Source organism: Phyllostomus hastatus, unplaced genomic scaffold (assembly GCF_019186645.2).
Source record: "Phyllostomus hastatus isolate PE091 unplaced genomic scaffold, TTU_PhHast_1.1 phas_contig_159, whole genome shotgun sequence".
In the NCBI taxonomy this organism is placed as follows: Eukaryota; Metazoa; Chordata; class Mammalia; order Chiroptera; family Phyllostomidae; genus Phyllostomus; species Phyllostomus hastatus.
The window spans coordinates 5,626,883-5,645,083 of NW_025333640.1; the positions used below are offsets into that span (position 1 = coordinate 5,626,883).

The 18,201-nt window shown below is 54.8% G+C and overlaps 1 protein-coding gene across 2 annotated transcripts in view; it reads left to right on the plus strand.

Annotated features, from left to right (window-relative positions):
- The first annotated feature begins 216 nt into the window (after positions 1–216).
- SCARA3 (scavenger receptor class A member 3) overlaps positions 217–18,201 on the plus strand; it is a 35,333-nt gene continuing 17,348 nt past the window's right edge. Inside the window, exons 1-3 of one of the 2 annotated variants that reach the window (XM_045831681.1) lie at positions 217–676; positions 14,145–14,240; positions 15,497–15,616. In XM_045831681.1, the coding sequence (XP_045687637.1) occupies positions 670–676; positions 14,145–14,240; positions 15,497–15,616 (223 nt within the window). In that variant the 5' untranslated portion in view covers positions 217–669. The remainder of the gene's footprint in view (positions 677–14,144; positions 14,241–15,496; positions 15,617–18,201) is intronic. The other variant, XM_045831682.1, reaches the window with a different exon arrangement.

Below are 18,201 nucleotides of genomic sequence, written 5' to 3' on the forward strand. Positions count from 1 at the left end.
GGACAGTCCCCAGCAAACCAGGACGGCGAGGGCTGGGGCTGGATCTCAAGGATCCTTCTTGCTTTCAGTCCCGCTACCCTTTGGAGGGGTGAGACGATGTCCATTTCGAACTGCTTGCAGCCCCACCCCCGCCCCCGCCGCCAGGCGGCCCCCACAGGCAAACGACTGCTCTGGGAGAGAGCACAGGGGTGCGCTCCCCCAGCACCGCCGGGCAGGGAGGTCGGCTGGCTGCGCCGAGATCCTGGCCGAGGCGTGGGCGCGGGCGCAGGGACCCACGGCGGCACAAAGAGGCCTGGCCGCGGCAGTTTTGAAAATACCAGAAGTTGATCTGGGCCAGGGCCCAAGAAGTGACGAAGAGGGAGGGAGCGAGGGCGGGAGCGCGGGGATCGGGCGGCCGCAGAGCTCGCCGGCCTCCAGCGGGGAGCGCGCGGGCGGCGGGATGGGCGGCGGGCCCGGCGCCCCCAGGCTGCGACCCCGCGAACCCTCCCCTATGCGCACCGCCTCTGCGCCCCGGTGCTGCCGCAGAACTCCGACTCCCAGCCCGGCTTCCGCGGGCGGCGCGTAGGGCAGTGATCGGGTACCCCTCGAGGAGCTGCCGGCTTCACCCCGGTCACCCCGCCGTTGAACCGCCAGGAGCGAGGCCCTCCGGAGGCCCCCACGCAAGGGACCATGAAAGGTAAGCCTCCGGCGCTCGAGTTCCCAGACGAGACCCTGTAGGGACCACCACACCCAGCGGGGCTGAGGAGAGGGGGACTCCCCGGGCAGGGGCATCAGGGGTCTTCTCCCTGCCTGACAGACCCCTTTGGAGAAGGTATTAAGCGCCCTGAAGTCAAGAAGAACGGGAGAGCAGAAGGAACGTGGAGGAAGTTTCTACAGTCCTGTCCTGTTCATCGCTCTAGCTCTAAAAATCTGCTTTACATCCCAGAGAGGTTTCTGATCCCTTTAACCGGCCAGCGTGGAAAGATGTCACCAGCCCGGCCCTCCAGCTGTGTAAATCCCCACCTCAGCTCCAGCAGCCCCCACCTAGCTTTCTGCCCAGTGCCAGGCCAAGGGTTTTCCTCCAGAAAGTCAACCCCTTCTTCAGGAGAGCCCTGCGGTGTCTGAGTCCCTCAGTCCAGGCTCTGCCCTTCCCAGCCTCAGAACCCTGGCTGCCCTGCCCTGCCCTGCCCTGCCCTCTGACCTCCTGGGGACAAAGCACCTGGAAAAGATCAGTGGTCCAGACCTGAGCCACCCTCAGGGCAGTGGGGTCATCAGATGGTGGCTGTTGCAGCCACTTCTTGGGATGGAAACAAGAATCAGACTTGGCCCCAGGTGCTCCTACCTGGGCTGGGCTTTCGTGAGGCCTGGGAAGCGCGTGCTTGGTCTTCACGCTCATTTTCAGGCTAAGAGAGAGGCAGGCTATGTATGGGGCGAGGAACCACCGGTGTTTTCGCGTGCCGTCTCCCGTGCTTTTCATTACTCCTTCCTTAGCACCCAGGGCAGACGCCTGTGCTCCTAGCAGCGTGAACCTCACTGCCTCTGCGACTTAGTGAATGCTGAAGCTGAAAAGGACTTGTAAGGTCAGCTGCAGGGCTTGGAATTATACTCTCAGGGGATGCCGAAGAAGCGGCTCAGTTTGCATCCTTTACACGTAGAGATCTGAGGGCTTCTCTGATTGAAAACAGCCTCCATGGGTGAGGAAACTGAGGCCCGGACAGGTAGGACCAGCTCCACGGCCACACAGCCTGTGCTTTCCCACGGGGCCCTGCACGCGGAAGGCCTCACACTAGGTTAATGCCCTGCTGCCGCTGTCTTGGACTTCTCAATAATTTTTTAAACAAGGGACCCCCACACTTTCATGTTGCACTGGGCTCTGCAAATTATGTTGCTGGTCCTATGGGCAGGAGAAAGGATTTGCTTAAGATTCACAGCCAGTCAGGGACAGTAGAGCCCAGGGCTCCTGACTTCCAGGCCAGAGCCCTGCCTTCCCTGCGTCCCCTGGTCTCCTGGCGGCCTCACCACGTCTTGGGCTGTCTAGGGTAAGGCAAGCAAGTTATAATCAACCTCAGGGAGTTTGAGTGGCAGCAGGGAGGAGCCTCACCCTGAAAGTTTCTGCCCTCAGCTACCACGCCTATGGAGCCATACCCTCTGCAGTGAGGCGGCGGGGGCAGGTCATTACCCAGAAGCCTCTGGAAAGGTCTTAGACCACATCTCACCACAGGCCTGGGGCCCATGCTGCTCTCAGCCTTAGTGATGCTGCTGAGATGCTGCACAATTGCAGAGCAGTTTGGCTCCACCAACCACCCAGACAAGCGCTGTGAGGGAAAACACAGTGCCGAAAAGGCAGGCTCGTCCACAATCCTCCGAAATGGAGGAGACACCCAGCTCCCAAGGAAGATGGGGTCAGGAACACATGACCCACCTTTCTGAAACTTAGTGCAGCAATTCCACTCCTCTGAGTGGAGGAGAAACGAGCCGGCATGACAGTATTTAGAGGAGGTCCCTGAGGAGGGCCCACTGAAATGTGCCATCACATGGTCAGGCTTCAGGGTCCCCCTGGCTGGCTGACTGGGAGGCTCAGAAAGACGTTGCGGCCTGCCCCTCTCACATCCTTTTCCTGCTCTCGTCCAGCAGCCTCAGCGCCATGTGGGGCCCTTTCCTGCCCACTGGGGCCTTCAGGGCAGCGGTCACGTACTTTTCCTCCAGTCTCTGGGAAACCTTCCCGCGTTCTCCTGTAACGAACCGGGACCTGGGCTGCGGGGCTGCGGGGCTGCGGGGCTGCGGGGGGAACGAGGGGTGCAGCCCAGCGCACCTCCCTGCAGGGTCTTCCATAGTCCTCCCCGGGAGCCAGGACTTGCCGCCACCTCGGCCCGAGATGGAAAAGGCAGGGCAGACAGCAAATATTTGGCCTTTGGGATCGGTGGAGTATGAAAAATCAGGACTTTTTTCACCCACATGGAAAAAGTAAAGTGCCCGGTGGAGCAGGGCGGCCCCTTCCAGAGCAGCCCTTCCTGGAGGGGCGGCTGGCTTCTCCCAGGGCCCACCGCTCGCTCGGAGAGTTACATCTGTTGACGAAGGCTCACCGTGCCTGCTCAAAGCAAAACATGGTGATGTTATGTTTCGTGGGGGAGAGGGGTTTTGGCAGGGATGGCACTTACACAAGAAAACACGTTCTCTGAGGAGCACTGCCACCAGTGGCCAGGCGCCAGGGCCGACTCTGCCAGCCGAGCTGTTTCCACCCTGAGGCCCCTCCCGCCTGCCTGCCAGCCAGGCCTCCCAGGCAACCGCATCTTTTGATGCAAGCTGGCATCTGGCCCCAGGTGTAGCCCCATGCACACCTGAGGGCCACACAGCTGCCTCCAGCCCCCTGGTGGTGAGCCCACCTCAGAGCTTCCCAATGGCTTGTCTGAGCCCTTAAGAGCCACCTGTGGGATTGTTTCCACGGCTCTGATGAGAGGGTCCTGCCATGGGAGCCCTCCCAGCTCTGGGAGCCCCCCCCCCACCCCCAGAAGCAGCCTGGCCCTGCATTCGCAGTGTTTTCCTCTCTGGGTCTCCGTCTCCTGGGTGTCCCTGAGGCCATCCCACTTTGATGCACTGGGAGCGAAAGTGACTTGGTGGAAAACTGTTTGGAAGCAGGCCTGCTGCATGGGCCACTCTACGCCCCTGGGACACTTGTCCTCAGCTGCCACGGAGGACAGGGCAGAGACATACCCCACCATTCTTCAAGCAGGGGAGGAATAGCCCCCCCCCCAATCAGAGAGCAGTGTCCACTGCCTGTGGGCAAAGGGCAGGCAGGGGCAGGAGGGGGCTGCGGAACACAGCAGTGTGGTTCCAGGAAGACCCACCTCCCACAGCTCAGTGAGGGGGGATCATATGCACTCATGAGCCAGCAGACTGGTCCCCTTTGGAAGCCTGACCTCCATCCCCAGGCCCCGGGGCACTAGAAGGAGGCTGAGACTAGAGGAAAAGGAGCAGATGTGGCACAGGTGCAAAGACCTGTTAAATGGCCCATGTCAGGGGAGTGGGGAGGGGCTTCAATGTTGGGGATCAGCTCCAAACTCTCTCTCACACACACACCAGCCACCTCGCCATCCAGCTGGGGTACCTTTAATAACGGAAGATTCACATCCCATAGCTAATTTCAGAGAGAGGAAAAAAATCCTGCTTCTCAGTAGATGTTCGTGGATAGCGTGGCAGTTTTCATGAAGGGCAGGCAGCTGTGCTGGGTGCCGGAATTGGCAAGTATAGCAGCATGACACGTGGTGCCAGCCATGTATACACTGCCCATGCTCATAGCGTTGAATTTAGCAAGTGTGTGTGAGTATTGTGAGCACCAAAGCCCTAGGTTAGGCCTATCCCTGTCCCAGACCAGCTTTATAACTATGTAACGATGAGGAAGCCACTGGTCCTCCCTGAGCCTTAGTCTCCTCATCTGCAAGTGGGCGGGATGATCTTTGAGGTTCTTTCCAGCGTTAACATTCTACTCTATTGTTTTGCCTTCAATGGGGGTGCACACACACACACACACACACACACACAAATTTCCCCCCAGAACAGAGCTGTAGTGCCCACAGGGTAGTATGAGAATGTGAGTTCATGAACATGGGGTCCCTGTCTGCCCCTTTCCGAGCTCCCTCCTGCACAGTGCCTGGCACGTGGGAGGTGCCCACTACATTTGCTCGGTGGGTACACCTGCGTCCCCCACCCACTGGAATCCTTAAAGGCAAGCAAGTGTCACACCATGGTATCCCCGCATCTAATGTAGGTTTTCAGTGAAGATTCATGCTTCTATTTAACAAGCATTTATTGAGCAACTGCTAAGTGCCAGGGCTTGTATGCCCACGTGTGCCTAATGCTCGAGAAAGATGCAAGCAAAGAAGAGCTCAGACGCTGCTCTTTCTCGCAAGGAGCTTACCCTTTGCTAGGACACTTAAGGTGTGTGCCCAAATTATTCAAAAAAGACTAACAGTGGTGTCATAAGAGAAGTCCCAGGAAGCCATTCGGGTGGTATTGGTTCTTTCCCCGTCTCTCGTCCGCTGCTGGACACCACTGCTTGTCTTCTGGACGAGTCTGTGGTTTCAGCTGTGCACTCCTTGCTCCTTCCTGGACACCCATTCTTTGAACAGTCTCGCCCAGGGTCGTAGATGTGTCCCGGGAATAGGTTGACGATGCCTCTCTGAGCTCCAGACTCATCTTTCCGCCAGAGTCCCGAACATCTCCCGGCGCAGAGCTGCAGACACCTCCTGCAAGGCCCAGGGGAGACGCCTGTATATCCGCCTGACCCCAAACCACAATGTTGGTTATTCTGGGATGTTGTCCCATGCCTTTCAGTCAGCAAGCATGTGTTGAGCACCTGCTTTAGGGAGGAGGCATGCAAATTTAAAGGCAAACAAGGGTGGTTCCTGCCCGCAGGCAGAGACCCTTGAGAAAACCGGACGATCCAGGGAGAAGACGCAAAAGAACAAGTGGGGGTGTCTCTGGTAGGTCTGATAAGAATTACCTGAGATAAAGAGAGCATTTCAAGTTGGGGTGGCTCAGGAAGACTTTAGGGAGGGGTTAAGGGTGGGCAAGATTTGGATGGGGTCACTCGCGGGACCGTCAGAAGAGGCAGGTAGCTGTGCTGGGGAAAGCTGGGCATCATGTCATTGGGCAGATGTGTTTAGGGGTGGCGGGTAGAGATTTGTCTGGAGTTGAGAACTGGCTGAGAGACACAGGGAGTCACCAGACCAGAAGGCTTTGAGTGCCATGCTAAGGACTTCCAAATGTGTGCTGTTGACACTGGGGAGGATTTGGAAGGGTTTGTCAGGAGATAGATTGATCGCTGCTTCTCCCTGGAGACGCTGGGGAATCTCTCCTTTTGGAGAATGAGAGGAAGAAAATGAACTTGTGAGGGAACCAGAGGGAGTGGCCAGAGCTCGTGCAGAGATGTGTGATGGCCCTGTCATCATTGGAAATCGGGAGGGGAACACTCCGAGGGAGAAGTCAACAGCGTCAGTGAAGCTGGCCGTCAGTCAGCAGGGCCAGTGCAGGCTTCCTGGGTCCAGAGGGGGCCAGGCCGCACGGGCAGGAGGGGCATGGCTAGCGCTGATGCAGAGGGGCGGGGAGGCCTGGGGTCCGACAAGTTTCAGAAAAAGGGAACCGAATCCTTACAGTAAGGAACAGGGCCGGGCATAAGGGTCTTCCTAGGTGCTCATTGGAAGGCAGAGGGGAAGAGAAGAGAGGAGGGGCGGGGACGCGGTGGCAGAGAAGGCAGGAGCGGGTGACTTTGCCATGGAAAGAAGAGAGGCTGTCTCTAGAGGTCCCCGGGGAAGAATATGGACACAGACTTTTTGCATCACTAGTTGCATTTAATCTTTTTTTAATCCTCACCTGAGGACATCTTTTTTTTTCCATTGCTTTTTAGAGAGAGAGGAAAGGAGAGAGAGAAATATCAATGTGATGAGAAGCATTGATTGGTTGCCTCTGGTATGTGCCAGGACCAGGGATAGGCGCCTGGACTGGGGATAAACCTGCAGCCTCATTGTGTGCCCTGATCTGGAATTGAACCCGCAACTTTTCAGTTACGGGAAGATGCTCCAACCAATGGAGCCACACCAACCAAGGCCCATTTAATCTTTTTATGATATATACTCATTATGGAAACTTTTGAAAAATTCAGAAAAGGAAAAAATAACAGCCCTCACATGGACTCTTAGCCCTCAGAGATAATCGACAAGATCTAGATGAGCTTTCTCCCAGAACTGTTTCCTCATGTACCTGCACACAGACTTTTTACGTACGTAAGATTACACTATCACATGTGTTTTAAAATTCAGTGATAGAGCACAGACATCTTTCCTGGGCAATAAGTACAGAGCTGCATTATTTTGTCAATGGTTGCATGCTATCCCATGATACAACTTCACAATGATTTATTTAACCAACCCCTTATTGATGGGCATTTGGGCTATTTACACTTTCCCTCAGGTTCATCATAGCCTCCAGTGACAGTCTGCACACCTCCACCTCAGCCTAGTGAATTCGTGTTCCCTGCGGGGGAAGATGGGTAGAAGGCGGGTTGCTGCATCCAAAGGCAGGCTCGTGTGAAGCGTGGAGACGCGTGCCACTCTGTGCTCCCAGTGCACAAGAGGGCCCGTTTCCACACGCCTGTGCTTACACTGGGTTTGCGGTGACACGGCCGGAGGAGTCAGGGGATGGTGAAGACCTTAAACCTAATGGTTTTGGTCTTTCCAGAGAGGGAGGAGGTGAGCACATCTTTGGAGAACAGGAGGGATATGGAGGGAGGACCCGGATGGCAGGACTTGCCTGGGGCCAGTCCCGTACCACTCACTGACGCACTTTCGCCCGGCTGGGTTGTCCCAGGGCAGAGCAGCAGAAACAGGCTGAGGAAGGTGGGCCACAAGCACAGGAGAGGAAGCTCAAGGCCCCAGGGGGTGGAAGTGGATCCTGGGGTCTCTGAGGATAGCCCGGGCAGAGGACGGAGTGTAAAGGCTTAGTGCAGCAGGGTTGGCAGCACAGCAGGAGAGGGGGAGGAAAGGAGCTGAGACCGTGCAGGAGGGCCGCAGTAGGTGGTCAGGCTGAGCTACGGCCACCAGGGAGATGAGACCTACAGATTCCAGGTCATGGGGCCCTGAGGTCCGGAGGGCCCATGGGCTTTAAACATAATGATGCCTCCATGATGGTTGATGGCCAGAGACAAGATGAAGGAATCACCCAGTCCAGGTGAGGACTGGCCCAGCACAGGGTTCCCTGAAGCAGGTGTGCCTTTGGGTACCGTTTCCATGGGGTTTTATAGGTCACTTTTTTAGATTTTATTTTTATTTATTTGTAGAGAGGGAAGGGAGGGAGGAAGAGAGAGAGGGAGAGAGAAACACCAATGTGCGGTTGCTGGGGGCCGTGGCCTGCAACCCAGGCATGTACCCTGACTGGGAATCAAACCTGCGATGCCTTGGTTCGCAGCCCGCGCTCAATCCACTGATCTGCGCCAGCCAGGGCTATAGGTCACTTTTTAAAAAATTATTTTATTGTTGTTCAAGTACAGTTGTCTGCATTTACCCCTCCCACTGCCCACCCCCCGACACCCTATAGGTCACTTTTCTCCGCGAGTGGCAGCAAGTTCTTTGGTCAGATAAGTTTGAGAAATATCAAATTACACGCAGATTGCAATAGGCTTATTTTTTTAAAGGACTAAAAATGTTTTAGCGTATTACTATGAGTTTCTAAGATGGTGAAAGTATGCAGCATTTTCCAGACTAACTTGACCAAAGAACTTTTTTTCAAAGAATATTTTGTAACTAGCATTCTATGGGTTATACTTATTTGTTTGTTTGTTGGTTGGTTTATTGAGAAGGGGGAAGGGAAGGAGGAAGAAGGGGAGAGAAACACTGATGTGCCATTGCCTCTCACATGCCCAAGTGGGGATCTGGCCAGCAACCCAGGCATGTGCCCTGACCGGGAATCGAACTGGCGACCTTTTGGTTCGCAGGCTGGCACTCATTCACCTGGCCACATCAGTCAGGGTGTGTAGGACGTATTTTAGAAAATGGATTTGTCAAAAGTTGGAAATTGGTCCTGAAAGTGACAGACAAGGGGGCAAATGACAGCTGCAGTTCCAGTGGGGCAGAAGAACAGTCCTGTAAAAATGACTGTTACTACCATTTATCAGGTGTTTACTATGTGCCAGGAACTTCTCACATGTTGCCTCATCGAATTTCCAGCAGCTCTGTAAAGTAGATGGTATTCCCACTGTGTTTGCACATGAAACTCGGGGACGGGAAGGGAGCTTCCCATGCAGGAGACAGCATGGGCCTCAAGCAGGGTTTGAAGGCTGAGAGGTGCCGATAGACATCGAGACCCCTCTACCCTTCCCATCCCCCCCGGATTTGTGGGGACCAGGGGAGGAGTTGCTCTCTGCGCAGCGGAGACCAGTGCGCATGTGATGGGGGAGGGCTGGAGTCTGTTGTATTGAGTGAATACCCTGGGTTCTCTTCTCAACTAGAGGCCATACCACCCCCTGAAGGGGTATTTGGAGATGGGGTGGCCACTGGGAGTTACCACAAGGACCAGGGATCCTACTCAGAGTCGGTGGGCCGGGATGCCCAGTGTGCGAGGAGCTGTGGGGAGATCCCACCCAGTGAGGCCTTGTGCCGCCCAGACCCCACTAGGGCTCCGGGGAGAAACACTCAGGGCAAGGAAGGGGACGAAGGTCATGCAGGATAAAGAGGGCTTGGGGGGAAGGGGGAATCTGCCCACGAGCTCTGTGGTTGCCAGGAGCAGAGTGGAAGGCAGTAGGCGGTGGGAGGCTGCGGCTGGCCGGGATTCAGGTAGAAGTGGCGGGGGAAGGAAATGCCCGTCCCGGAGCATCCAGTGTGGGTTTTAGGAACGAAGGAGCAGAGAGGAGGCGAGGGCTCCAGGACAGCCGATCACGACAATTTGTTGAGCAGTAGAGTCTGAAAGGGAAGGACCAGATTCACTGGAGCCCAGACGGGCTGGCGGGCTCCTGCCCGAATATAGGCGCATCCACAGAGGAAGCCTCTGGGGAGGGGGTAATAGCAGGGGGGGTTCTAATGAAAACAATTTTGCAACCTTAATTATAGCGTTCTCCAAGCTTCCACTATTGCTGTTCTGCAATTTTAAATATAGCATTGGCTCCTGAGAAGACTCTCAAATCTTTATTTTTACTGACCCAATTGGCTGTTTTGAAAAACCCACTCTTGTGAACTCCGTAGTAGGAGATAATCATCAAAATATGTTCCTTGAAGTTCCCAAAGAAAGACCTTTTATTCAGTTCCTCGAATCTCTCCCCCTTGCTGACTCTGATGGAAGATTGCAGAAAGGCTAAGGAGTGAATTAACTCCACATTTTTGGTCAGCCAAAAGCAAGCTGGAGCCGGCGACCGCAGTTGAGTGAGCAGTAGGTTAACAGGTCCGGGCTCTCGTCCGCCTCCAGAAGTGGCCGGGAACCGGGCGCAACCCCACCGCGTCAGCAGTCCCGCCTCGCCATGTGCCAACAACGCACCTTCAATCAAACCTTCCACGTGGCTCTGTGGGAGCTGAGGCTTAAAAAAAGAAAGGAGTTCCTCTCGTGGCCATCCTGGTGTTTGCGTTGGATGTTATGACCTTAGGTAGGAGAGGAACAGAGGCTCTTTCAGATCTCCAGTGGTTGCCACTGCTTTACGAGTCTGAGCTTACAACACTGGCTTTGAAGGCTATTTGATTTTTTTTTTAAGATACTGCCTGTAATTGGGTAGAGATTGCTGCATGAAGAGTGGGACCTGGCTGTGTCTTTGGTGGGTAATTCATGGGCCTGGCCTCTCTAGAACAGGGATCGGGATGCCCCTTCATGACAGCATCCATCGCTCGGGGCCTCTGGGACAGCGGAGGCAGGAGCCAGCCTATAGGGTCTTAGTGTTTGCTGCTCAGAGCAGCGTGCTGTCCCCACTTGTCCTCGCCTTCCCCCGAGACAGGGGCTTGCCCCCAGCCCAGGCATTGCCACGTCTTCTCCAGCGTCCTTCCTTGAGCTCACCCCTTCCTGCCACAATAGCCTTTATCTGGGATTTAGCAAAATGAAAAAATAAAAAGGAAGAAAAGAGAGAGGCAGAGGGCCACAGAGGCTGCGGAAACTTGGCCTGTCTGCAGACACTGTGGCCTACTGTGCGGCACCTTCCCTAATTGTTCCAGACACCTGGCCGCCCACAGTGTGTGATACTCAGGTGCTCCTCCATGTCAGCAAGTCGGAAGTCCTCAGTTTCCCACGGATAGTGTGTGTGTGTGTGTGTGTGTGTGTGTGACTCCGGGAAGAACCGGGGCCTTATTTCAGAGGGCCGTAAAAATGCAAGGGGCATTCTAAGGTAATTAACTGGGACACTAATGGAACCCCTCACACACACACAAAAAAACCCCACAAGAGAAGCCTTTTAGCTTTGGGGGAGGAATATTATATCCCTTGTTCTAGGTCTGAGAAAGGGAGAGGCAGATCCTGGATTTGGCTGCACCCTCCCCGCAGTTCATTCCTGTTCAGTTTAGGCATCAGGCTTCCGTGTGTTCATCTTCAGTCTCTGCTGCTTAAAGCCTTTGCCTCCTCAGCGCATCAGCGCTCCCCAACACACCCCAGCCGTGGAGAACTCTAAAGATGAGCCCTATTTAAACTGCATTTTAAGTCGTTAACCTTTATTTTTGAACAAAGATATACCCTTCATTGAAACAGCAGAAGTTAACCATCAACCAGGGAGGCAAAGGGTCAGTAAACCCATCTATTTTAAATGCGAGCTCTGTGGTCAGCCCCGCGTGGTGGGAAGATGTCCTGACCTCCAGCAGATGACGAACTGCTGGGGGGGCGGACATGTACACAGAGGCCAGGCCTGGTTGGGAGGACTCGGCCCAGCTCCGAGGCCCGCCTGGGTTCAGTGCGTGCAGTTCTGCGTGTGTGTTCTTCTCATCTTGCATCAGGCTCCTGGGCATTCACTCACAAACCAATCGCTAGCGACAGGTCCCATTGCCTCTCTGAACCCTTGTAACATGGCAGGCGGGTTCTGTGACTGACATGTTCCCTTCCTACTCCCGTTGACATAAGAAACATCCGAACCTGTAGAGATTTTTATGAGTTTATTCGAGCCAAACTGATAACAATCGCTGGGAAACAAAATCTCCGTGGATTGAGAAAATGCTCCAGGGAGTGTCAGTTTTACAGCTTATTTTATACATTAGGGTCACAGGAGGAGACACAAGGAGGGCTGCATGAAACCCAGCGGTGATAGATTAGGGAGGTGGGAGAAAGCAGAGCAACCTCTGCAATTGGATAGAGAGACACGTCCGTCTTTTGCACTGGTGGGCACAGGGCAGTTAACATTTACAGCGCTTAGGGGTGGTATTTGGGGAGCAAGGTAACAATGAAGGGTTCTGTGGTCCCTGTTCCGGTGCTGGCTGTGCTTCGAGGGGTCCGGTAAAGGGGGGTTACTCTGATTTGCCAAGCGGATATTATCTTAGACCATAGACGGGCTCACTCACAGTGAAGACTGACCTCTGTCAAGGAAGCTATGGGCCTGGGACATGACTGCCTGCCATGACCTGCTTTTAGTTAGGAGCTTTCGTGTTCAGACCATCCCTTGTGGGTACTTCCGGTCTCTGAGTTTGTATGGCCGCCACGCAGGCCTCCCCTGAGCTCGTCAGGTTGAGTGTGTGGCCCCCTTTTTGTGCACACTCCCTACCTCTGCAAACACTTCAGAAAGCCGGGACGGCCGGCACGAAGCTGGATCACCCCAGCAGGCGTGGGGCGGGGTGGGGGGGCAGGCGTGGAGGTGCAGGGAGGGACGAACATCCTTTTCCTGTCTCTCTGTCAAGCCTGCTTGGCCCAAGGCAAGGGGAGTGCACAGGTTCCTGTCTAATCAATCATCTCCTAATCAATCGTAGACTCTGTGTCCCCAAGCCAAGCTTTTCCCAGTTCTCTGCGTTTGTCTCTCCCTCCATCCTCTGACCGGAACAGTCCTGAGGTGATGTGAACGTAATGAGCCCGTGCTCGCAAAGGGCTTGGCTTAGAAAAGCCTCACAAATGCTTTGGACCGTGTTCTCACTAAAATGAACAAGGCGAAAGTGGGGAGTTGCTGTAGTTTTCCAGACATAGGCAAGTGAGGGGTCCCCAAGGTTCGAGGCTCAGCCCTGGAGAACAGGAAATCCGAAGGATTAGAAAGAGAAGAGAGCTCCTTGGGGACTAGGGAGGGCTGTGAGTTATGGAGCTGAGATGTCAGCAAAGGAAGCAGGGCCAAATGCTTGTGAGCCTCTCGCCTGGAGAGAGCCGAGACCCACGCTGGCTGCTGTCATTTCCCTTCCCGCGGGCTGCTCCGCAGAGCACCAGAGCAGGGTCTTTATTACTTCCCACTTGCTAATGATTGCCAGTGTAGGGGACTCTTGGAGGGAGAGCAAGGCTACGACAAGGCTGTGTGCTTTTCAACAGGGTGTTTGCTGAAGGTGGGTGTCAGCTGCGCTTGATTTAAGTCTTCCCAGATTCCCTGCGAAGGTTATAAACAGGGAAGCAATGAAATGAGCGCTGGAGCCAGCGCTGGGAGGAGGCCTGGTCACGAGGGAGGGCAGAGCACACCATCGGGGTGGGGAGAGATGAGGCACTCGGCAGGAAGGCCTAGGAGGCGTTTCTGCTCCAACGAGGGGAAGGAACATCTCCCTGCGGAGGCCTGAGTTGGCAGTGGGTCCAACAGGCGGATGCAGCGTTGTCGCCGTCGTTCCAGCTGAGATCAGCTGGGGCCCGAGGGCCTGCGGTGTGGGGCAGATGAAGCCGGAGGAGCCCAGGAATCCTAGCAGGCCCACCCGAGGCCCCTGTTTATGGGGAAGGCACGGTGATCCTGTAACCTCCCGGGCAAACGTGCCCTGTGCACGGCCGGCAGAGTGACGAGGGGTGGGATAGCTGCCGAGGACGCAGCGCGGGCCCCAGAAGGCCGATTTCTCGGAGTACATGCATGGGGGCAGACAACAGGGGGTTAACAGTTGCAATACAAATAACTAATACAATAATTAGAGTGGCCCGGCGGGCAGCTGGACCGAAGACCCCAACGTAAAGCCCCTGCCCCAGGCCCCGCCACACTGCATCACCCTAAGACAGCCTGGGTTTGGGGGGTGCCCCATTCTCCCCTAATTGGTCAGTCTTCCCACTGACTGGTCAGCACCCCTACCTGTGATGGAAGATTTTGAGTCTCAGCCCAGCCAGTCTGCTCCTTGAGAAAAGGGGAGCAAGGGCAAGAGGCGAGGGGAAGACGCGCCTGCTTCAGCCCCCAGGTGACCGGGAGCAGAAGGACACTCAGCCAGATTGAGTGACTGGCTCTTATTTCTTCTCAGTCCCAGAGGCGGCTGAGCAAGGTGCTCGTGGAGCAGGCAACCGAACTGGCCTGTGTGTCTTCTCCAGTGTGTGGGAGGGCATGGCATCTTTTTACCCGATGTGTTGGGACACCCCACTTCCTCGGCCGCTTTGACTCTTCCCCCTGTTCCTGTTTTCTCTGCTTCCTGTCAGGTCACCTGGAGCTCAAGTGGCCTGCCTTGGACCCAGGGTGGGAGGGGGTGGGCACAAAATGTGGGGGCCGTTAATGAGTGGGGTGGCTGGAGAGGGGTGGGTGTGGCTCAGGGTCCCAGCCTGGCATCTGACGGTGCTTGGCTCCCTCACAGTGAGGTCGGCTGGTGGCGACGGAGATGCGTTGTGTGTTTCAGAAGAGGAGCTGGCTGGTGACGAGGACATGCCGTCCTTCCCGTGCACGCAGGAGGGTAAGGGCTCTGCGGGCTGCCGTCTGATCTCCTCTCTGTGCTCAGAGTCCCTCCGTGCTCCCATCCTCGGGCTGGTCACTTGCCTCTCTACACGGCTTCAAAATCCTGGCTGTCCTTCTGCCCTCTGCTTCCTGGGGTGGGGGTAAAAAGTCGGAGTGACATGGGCCTGTGTTATGCAGTACAGGCGAAATCAGAGTTTGACACAAGTGCTGTCTGTCTCCAGGGATCTTTGTGAGACCTGTCAGGGACCTCGGCCAAGCCCCGCAGGGCCTGTCCTTCAGCTGGCCCAGACCCACCCCCTGCCACTGTATCCCATGCCGGCCAAGTAGCCTGTCCTTCTGAGGCCCGCAGGATCCAGCCTGGCAGCTGGCTCACCTGAGCTGTTACTCGGAGCAGGGTTTCCTGATGGGTTTCAGCACAGATCAGAGCCGCTGTTCCCAGCCTTGGCTGTTGTACATCGTCATCACCCGGGATGCCTGAGGCCAGCCCTCAGGAACGCTGATGTCCTTCGGTCTGGAGTGTAATGGGGCATCGGGATTTTTAGACATTCCCGGTACGCCTAGTGTGCCGCTGAAATTGAACAAACCTAGAGATTCCATGGCTGGGAACACTACTGCCTTCCCACTGGGCATCAGCCACCTGTCAGAGTCGCCAGGAATACCTGGCTCTCCTTCCTCTGTACCAGGCACCACCTGGGGGGCTGGAGCAGTTCCTTTGGTTTCCATAAGGGTTGTTGGTTACCTGAGAAGTTTGGAGACTGGTGACCAACCTTCTGGTTTGCCTGGGACCGAAGGGGTTGCCCCGGGTGTGTGACTTTTGGTCTTGGCAAACTATCCTGGTTGTTCCGCATCGAGGAGTGCCTGTGACATGAGACACTCAGTGCTGAAACCAGGAACGTCCCAGGCAAAGCGGGATGGGTTGGTCACGCAGGGGTGAAGCGTGTACTGGCTGCCCACGTTGTGTGGGTGGTTGTAAGGCCAGTGAGTCAGGAAGACCTGTTTGCCCCCAGTCCAGGCCAAATGATGACGCCATACAGCGAGGTAGTGATGGGTGTTCTTGGAAGACCCTGACTCTGGCTTCTCCCATTCCCGAAAGCTCTAGGGCCTAGAGGAAAGGTGGTGGTGAGGGGGGCAAAGAATGAGGCTCTAGAACGTGAAATGCAATGAGACGGGCCAGAGCAGGAACGTGCAACTGGCCTTCTAGCTGCAGCCTCAGCCACTAGCCTCAGACACTGTCCTCCTTCTGTCCCCCCACAGGCCAGCTGGGGCCCCGCTGCAGCCGCTGCCAGAAAAACCTGTCTTTGCACACGTCGGTGCGGATTCTGTACCTCTTCCTGGCCCTGCTCTTGGTGGCCGTGGTCGTGCTGGCCTCTCTGGGTGAGTGCAGACCCCAGCAGCCTCTGGCTTAGCCCAGGGCTCCTCCCACCCCACGCCCTCCTGCACACAGTGGGTTTCTGATCAGGTCTCCAGCACCAAGGCTCCCCCACACAGGCACACACAGATCTCTGCGGCTGGGCCAGAGCCAGGGAGCATCAACGCCTGGCTTAAACTGCAAAGCCTGGCTCCTAACTCTGGTTGGTAATTGGCTGTGTGGCTGGGAGCGAGGCCCCTCCCCTCCCAGACCTCCGTTTCCCCATTGGCACAACAGGAGGCTAGGACTAGATCAGTGGTTCCCAGTTTTAGCTCCGTGTTAGAATCACCTGGGAGCTTTAAAAAATATTGATGCTTGGGCCCTGCCCTGGATGATGGAATTAATTCATATCTTTAAGCTTGTGTTTAAACAGCTTAAAGGTGGTTCTGTTGTCTACCCAGAGCTGAGGTCGCTGGACCGGGCAGTTTCTAAACCCCTTCCGTGGTCTCAGTGACTGTCTCTGGGTGAGGTTGGATGGCTGCCTGCGTCCCGTCAAGTCTGCAGGTGCCCAAGTGCAGATTCCGGCCCCGAGTTACTGGCTCCGAGCCCCACAGGCGAAGCCCAGGGATCTGACGTTTGGGGCTTCCGTTAGGCACTGTGGTTTATGGGAGTGGCGGCTGAGGCAGGTGAGGGCGTGCAGTTAGATTCTGGGAACCTTCGCCTTCTGGACGCTACCAGTTTCTGGTAAGCTGATGAACACAAATTTGATGGCTTCTTACTGCAAGCCCATGCCATTCACAGCTTCTGATTTTAAAACTCCAGACTTCTCTGCTGAGGGAGGCAGTAAGTGCGTTTGCCCGAATGGACTGGACGCTGGAGACACGAGTGGGACTAGAGTGAGACGGCGAGGTGCTCACGCCAGGCACTGACCCCGCACTTGTCCAGCCCTTGATGGGGAGGACTGGCTCCGGCCCGGGCTGGAGGGGCTGGAGGGGCAGTGAGGCCTCACCTAAAGTCATCAGTCGGTCCTCAGAAACTGAGACTTGAAGAGGAACAGCACAAACTGAAACCAGCTCCACCACAGACTGATTCATATAAACAAGAATTAAGTTCCTATATTATATTTCTGGTCACAAAAATATCACCACACTCCTAAATAAAGACCCAAAACACTTACAATATTAAACATTGAACTAAATGTGAGCTATACATACATTTAAGAAAGACGAGTAAGACCAGGTGAGATTTTCCAACCCGACGATTCCAGGTCAGGGCTGTGGGTGGCCAGGCCTCTCCCCGCAGCCCGGGTGTGTGGAGGGAACCCGCCCGGGACGGGACGTCCTTCCGTCCCAGGCGCTCCGCACACATCCACACTCGGAGCTCCTCGGCTCGCTCAACGGGGCACTGCTACTAGTTAAACCTTGACAGGTCTGACCTATTCAATGGTAATTAAAGCCCAGAGATTAAAAAAAAAAATTTGGAATAATAGAATTTTGGAGCTGGTAAGAACCTTAGAAATCATTTATGAGTAGCTTCAGACTTTCTTTTTACAGATAATCCAGTTGAGCTCCAGACAGATTAATGACTTGCCTGAAGTCACCGACACATGAGGCGAATCCCTTGGTGGGGCTAATTCCACCCCCTAACACTTGACCTTCATAGGGTCTGTGGGAAATATCTTGTCCACTCTCTGTCCAATCCGTGCCCTTCTCTGTCCACCCCTGTCCAATCTGTGCCTGTCTCTCACTACGAGGCCCAGCCAGGCACCCGATGAAGAAAGCCAGGGACCCTGGTGCTGCCCGGGTGCGCTCTGCCCACCGGCTGGTGCTGAGCCCGCAGCAGAGTGCGAGGCTGCCCGTGTGGTGGGAACTGGCATGACTTCTCCAGGAGCGACTTGGCAACATGTATCAACGACTTCAAAACCCTTAACACCCTTCGACGTATTCATTCTAACTGTAGCAATTTATCCTACGAGATAAGCCATATACACACAACCACCTTATCCAGGGATTACCTTTAATGTCTAGAATTACTCATCTTATTTGTAGGCTCAGAAGGAGAGATGCCTTAAATGTCCCCCAAATTAAGGGACTTTTATAAGTGTTGAATCAATTATATAGAGTGTGTTAACAGATGATAAAAGTGATGATTTTAGCCCTGGCTGGTGTGGCTCAGTGGATTCAGTGACGGCCTGCCAACCGAAGGTCGTTGGTTGGATTCCTGGTCCAGGCACATGCCTGGGTTGCAGGCCAGGTCCCCAGTAGGGGGCGTGCATGAGACAACCAGTTGTTTCTCTCATACATCAATGTTTCTCTCTCTTTCTCCCTCCCTTCTCCTCTTTCTGAAAATAAATAAATAAAATCTTATTTTGAAAAAAGTAATGATTTTAAAACAATTTATATCTCAGGGAGAAAATGTTCATAACATGATACCAATAATGCAAAATGAGAGAAATGAGATATTCAGAACATCCCAATTGTCTGTGTTATTGTTTTCTAAAAATGTATATATTTATGTAGCTATAGAATGGTTGTGGAGATAAGTAAGATTATAAGAGCTACACAGAGTTGTTGATGGCAGTTATTAGTGGTAGGATTAAGAATATTTCTTT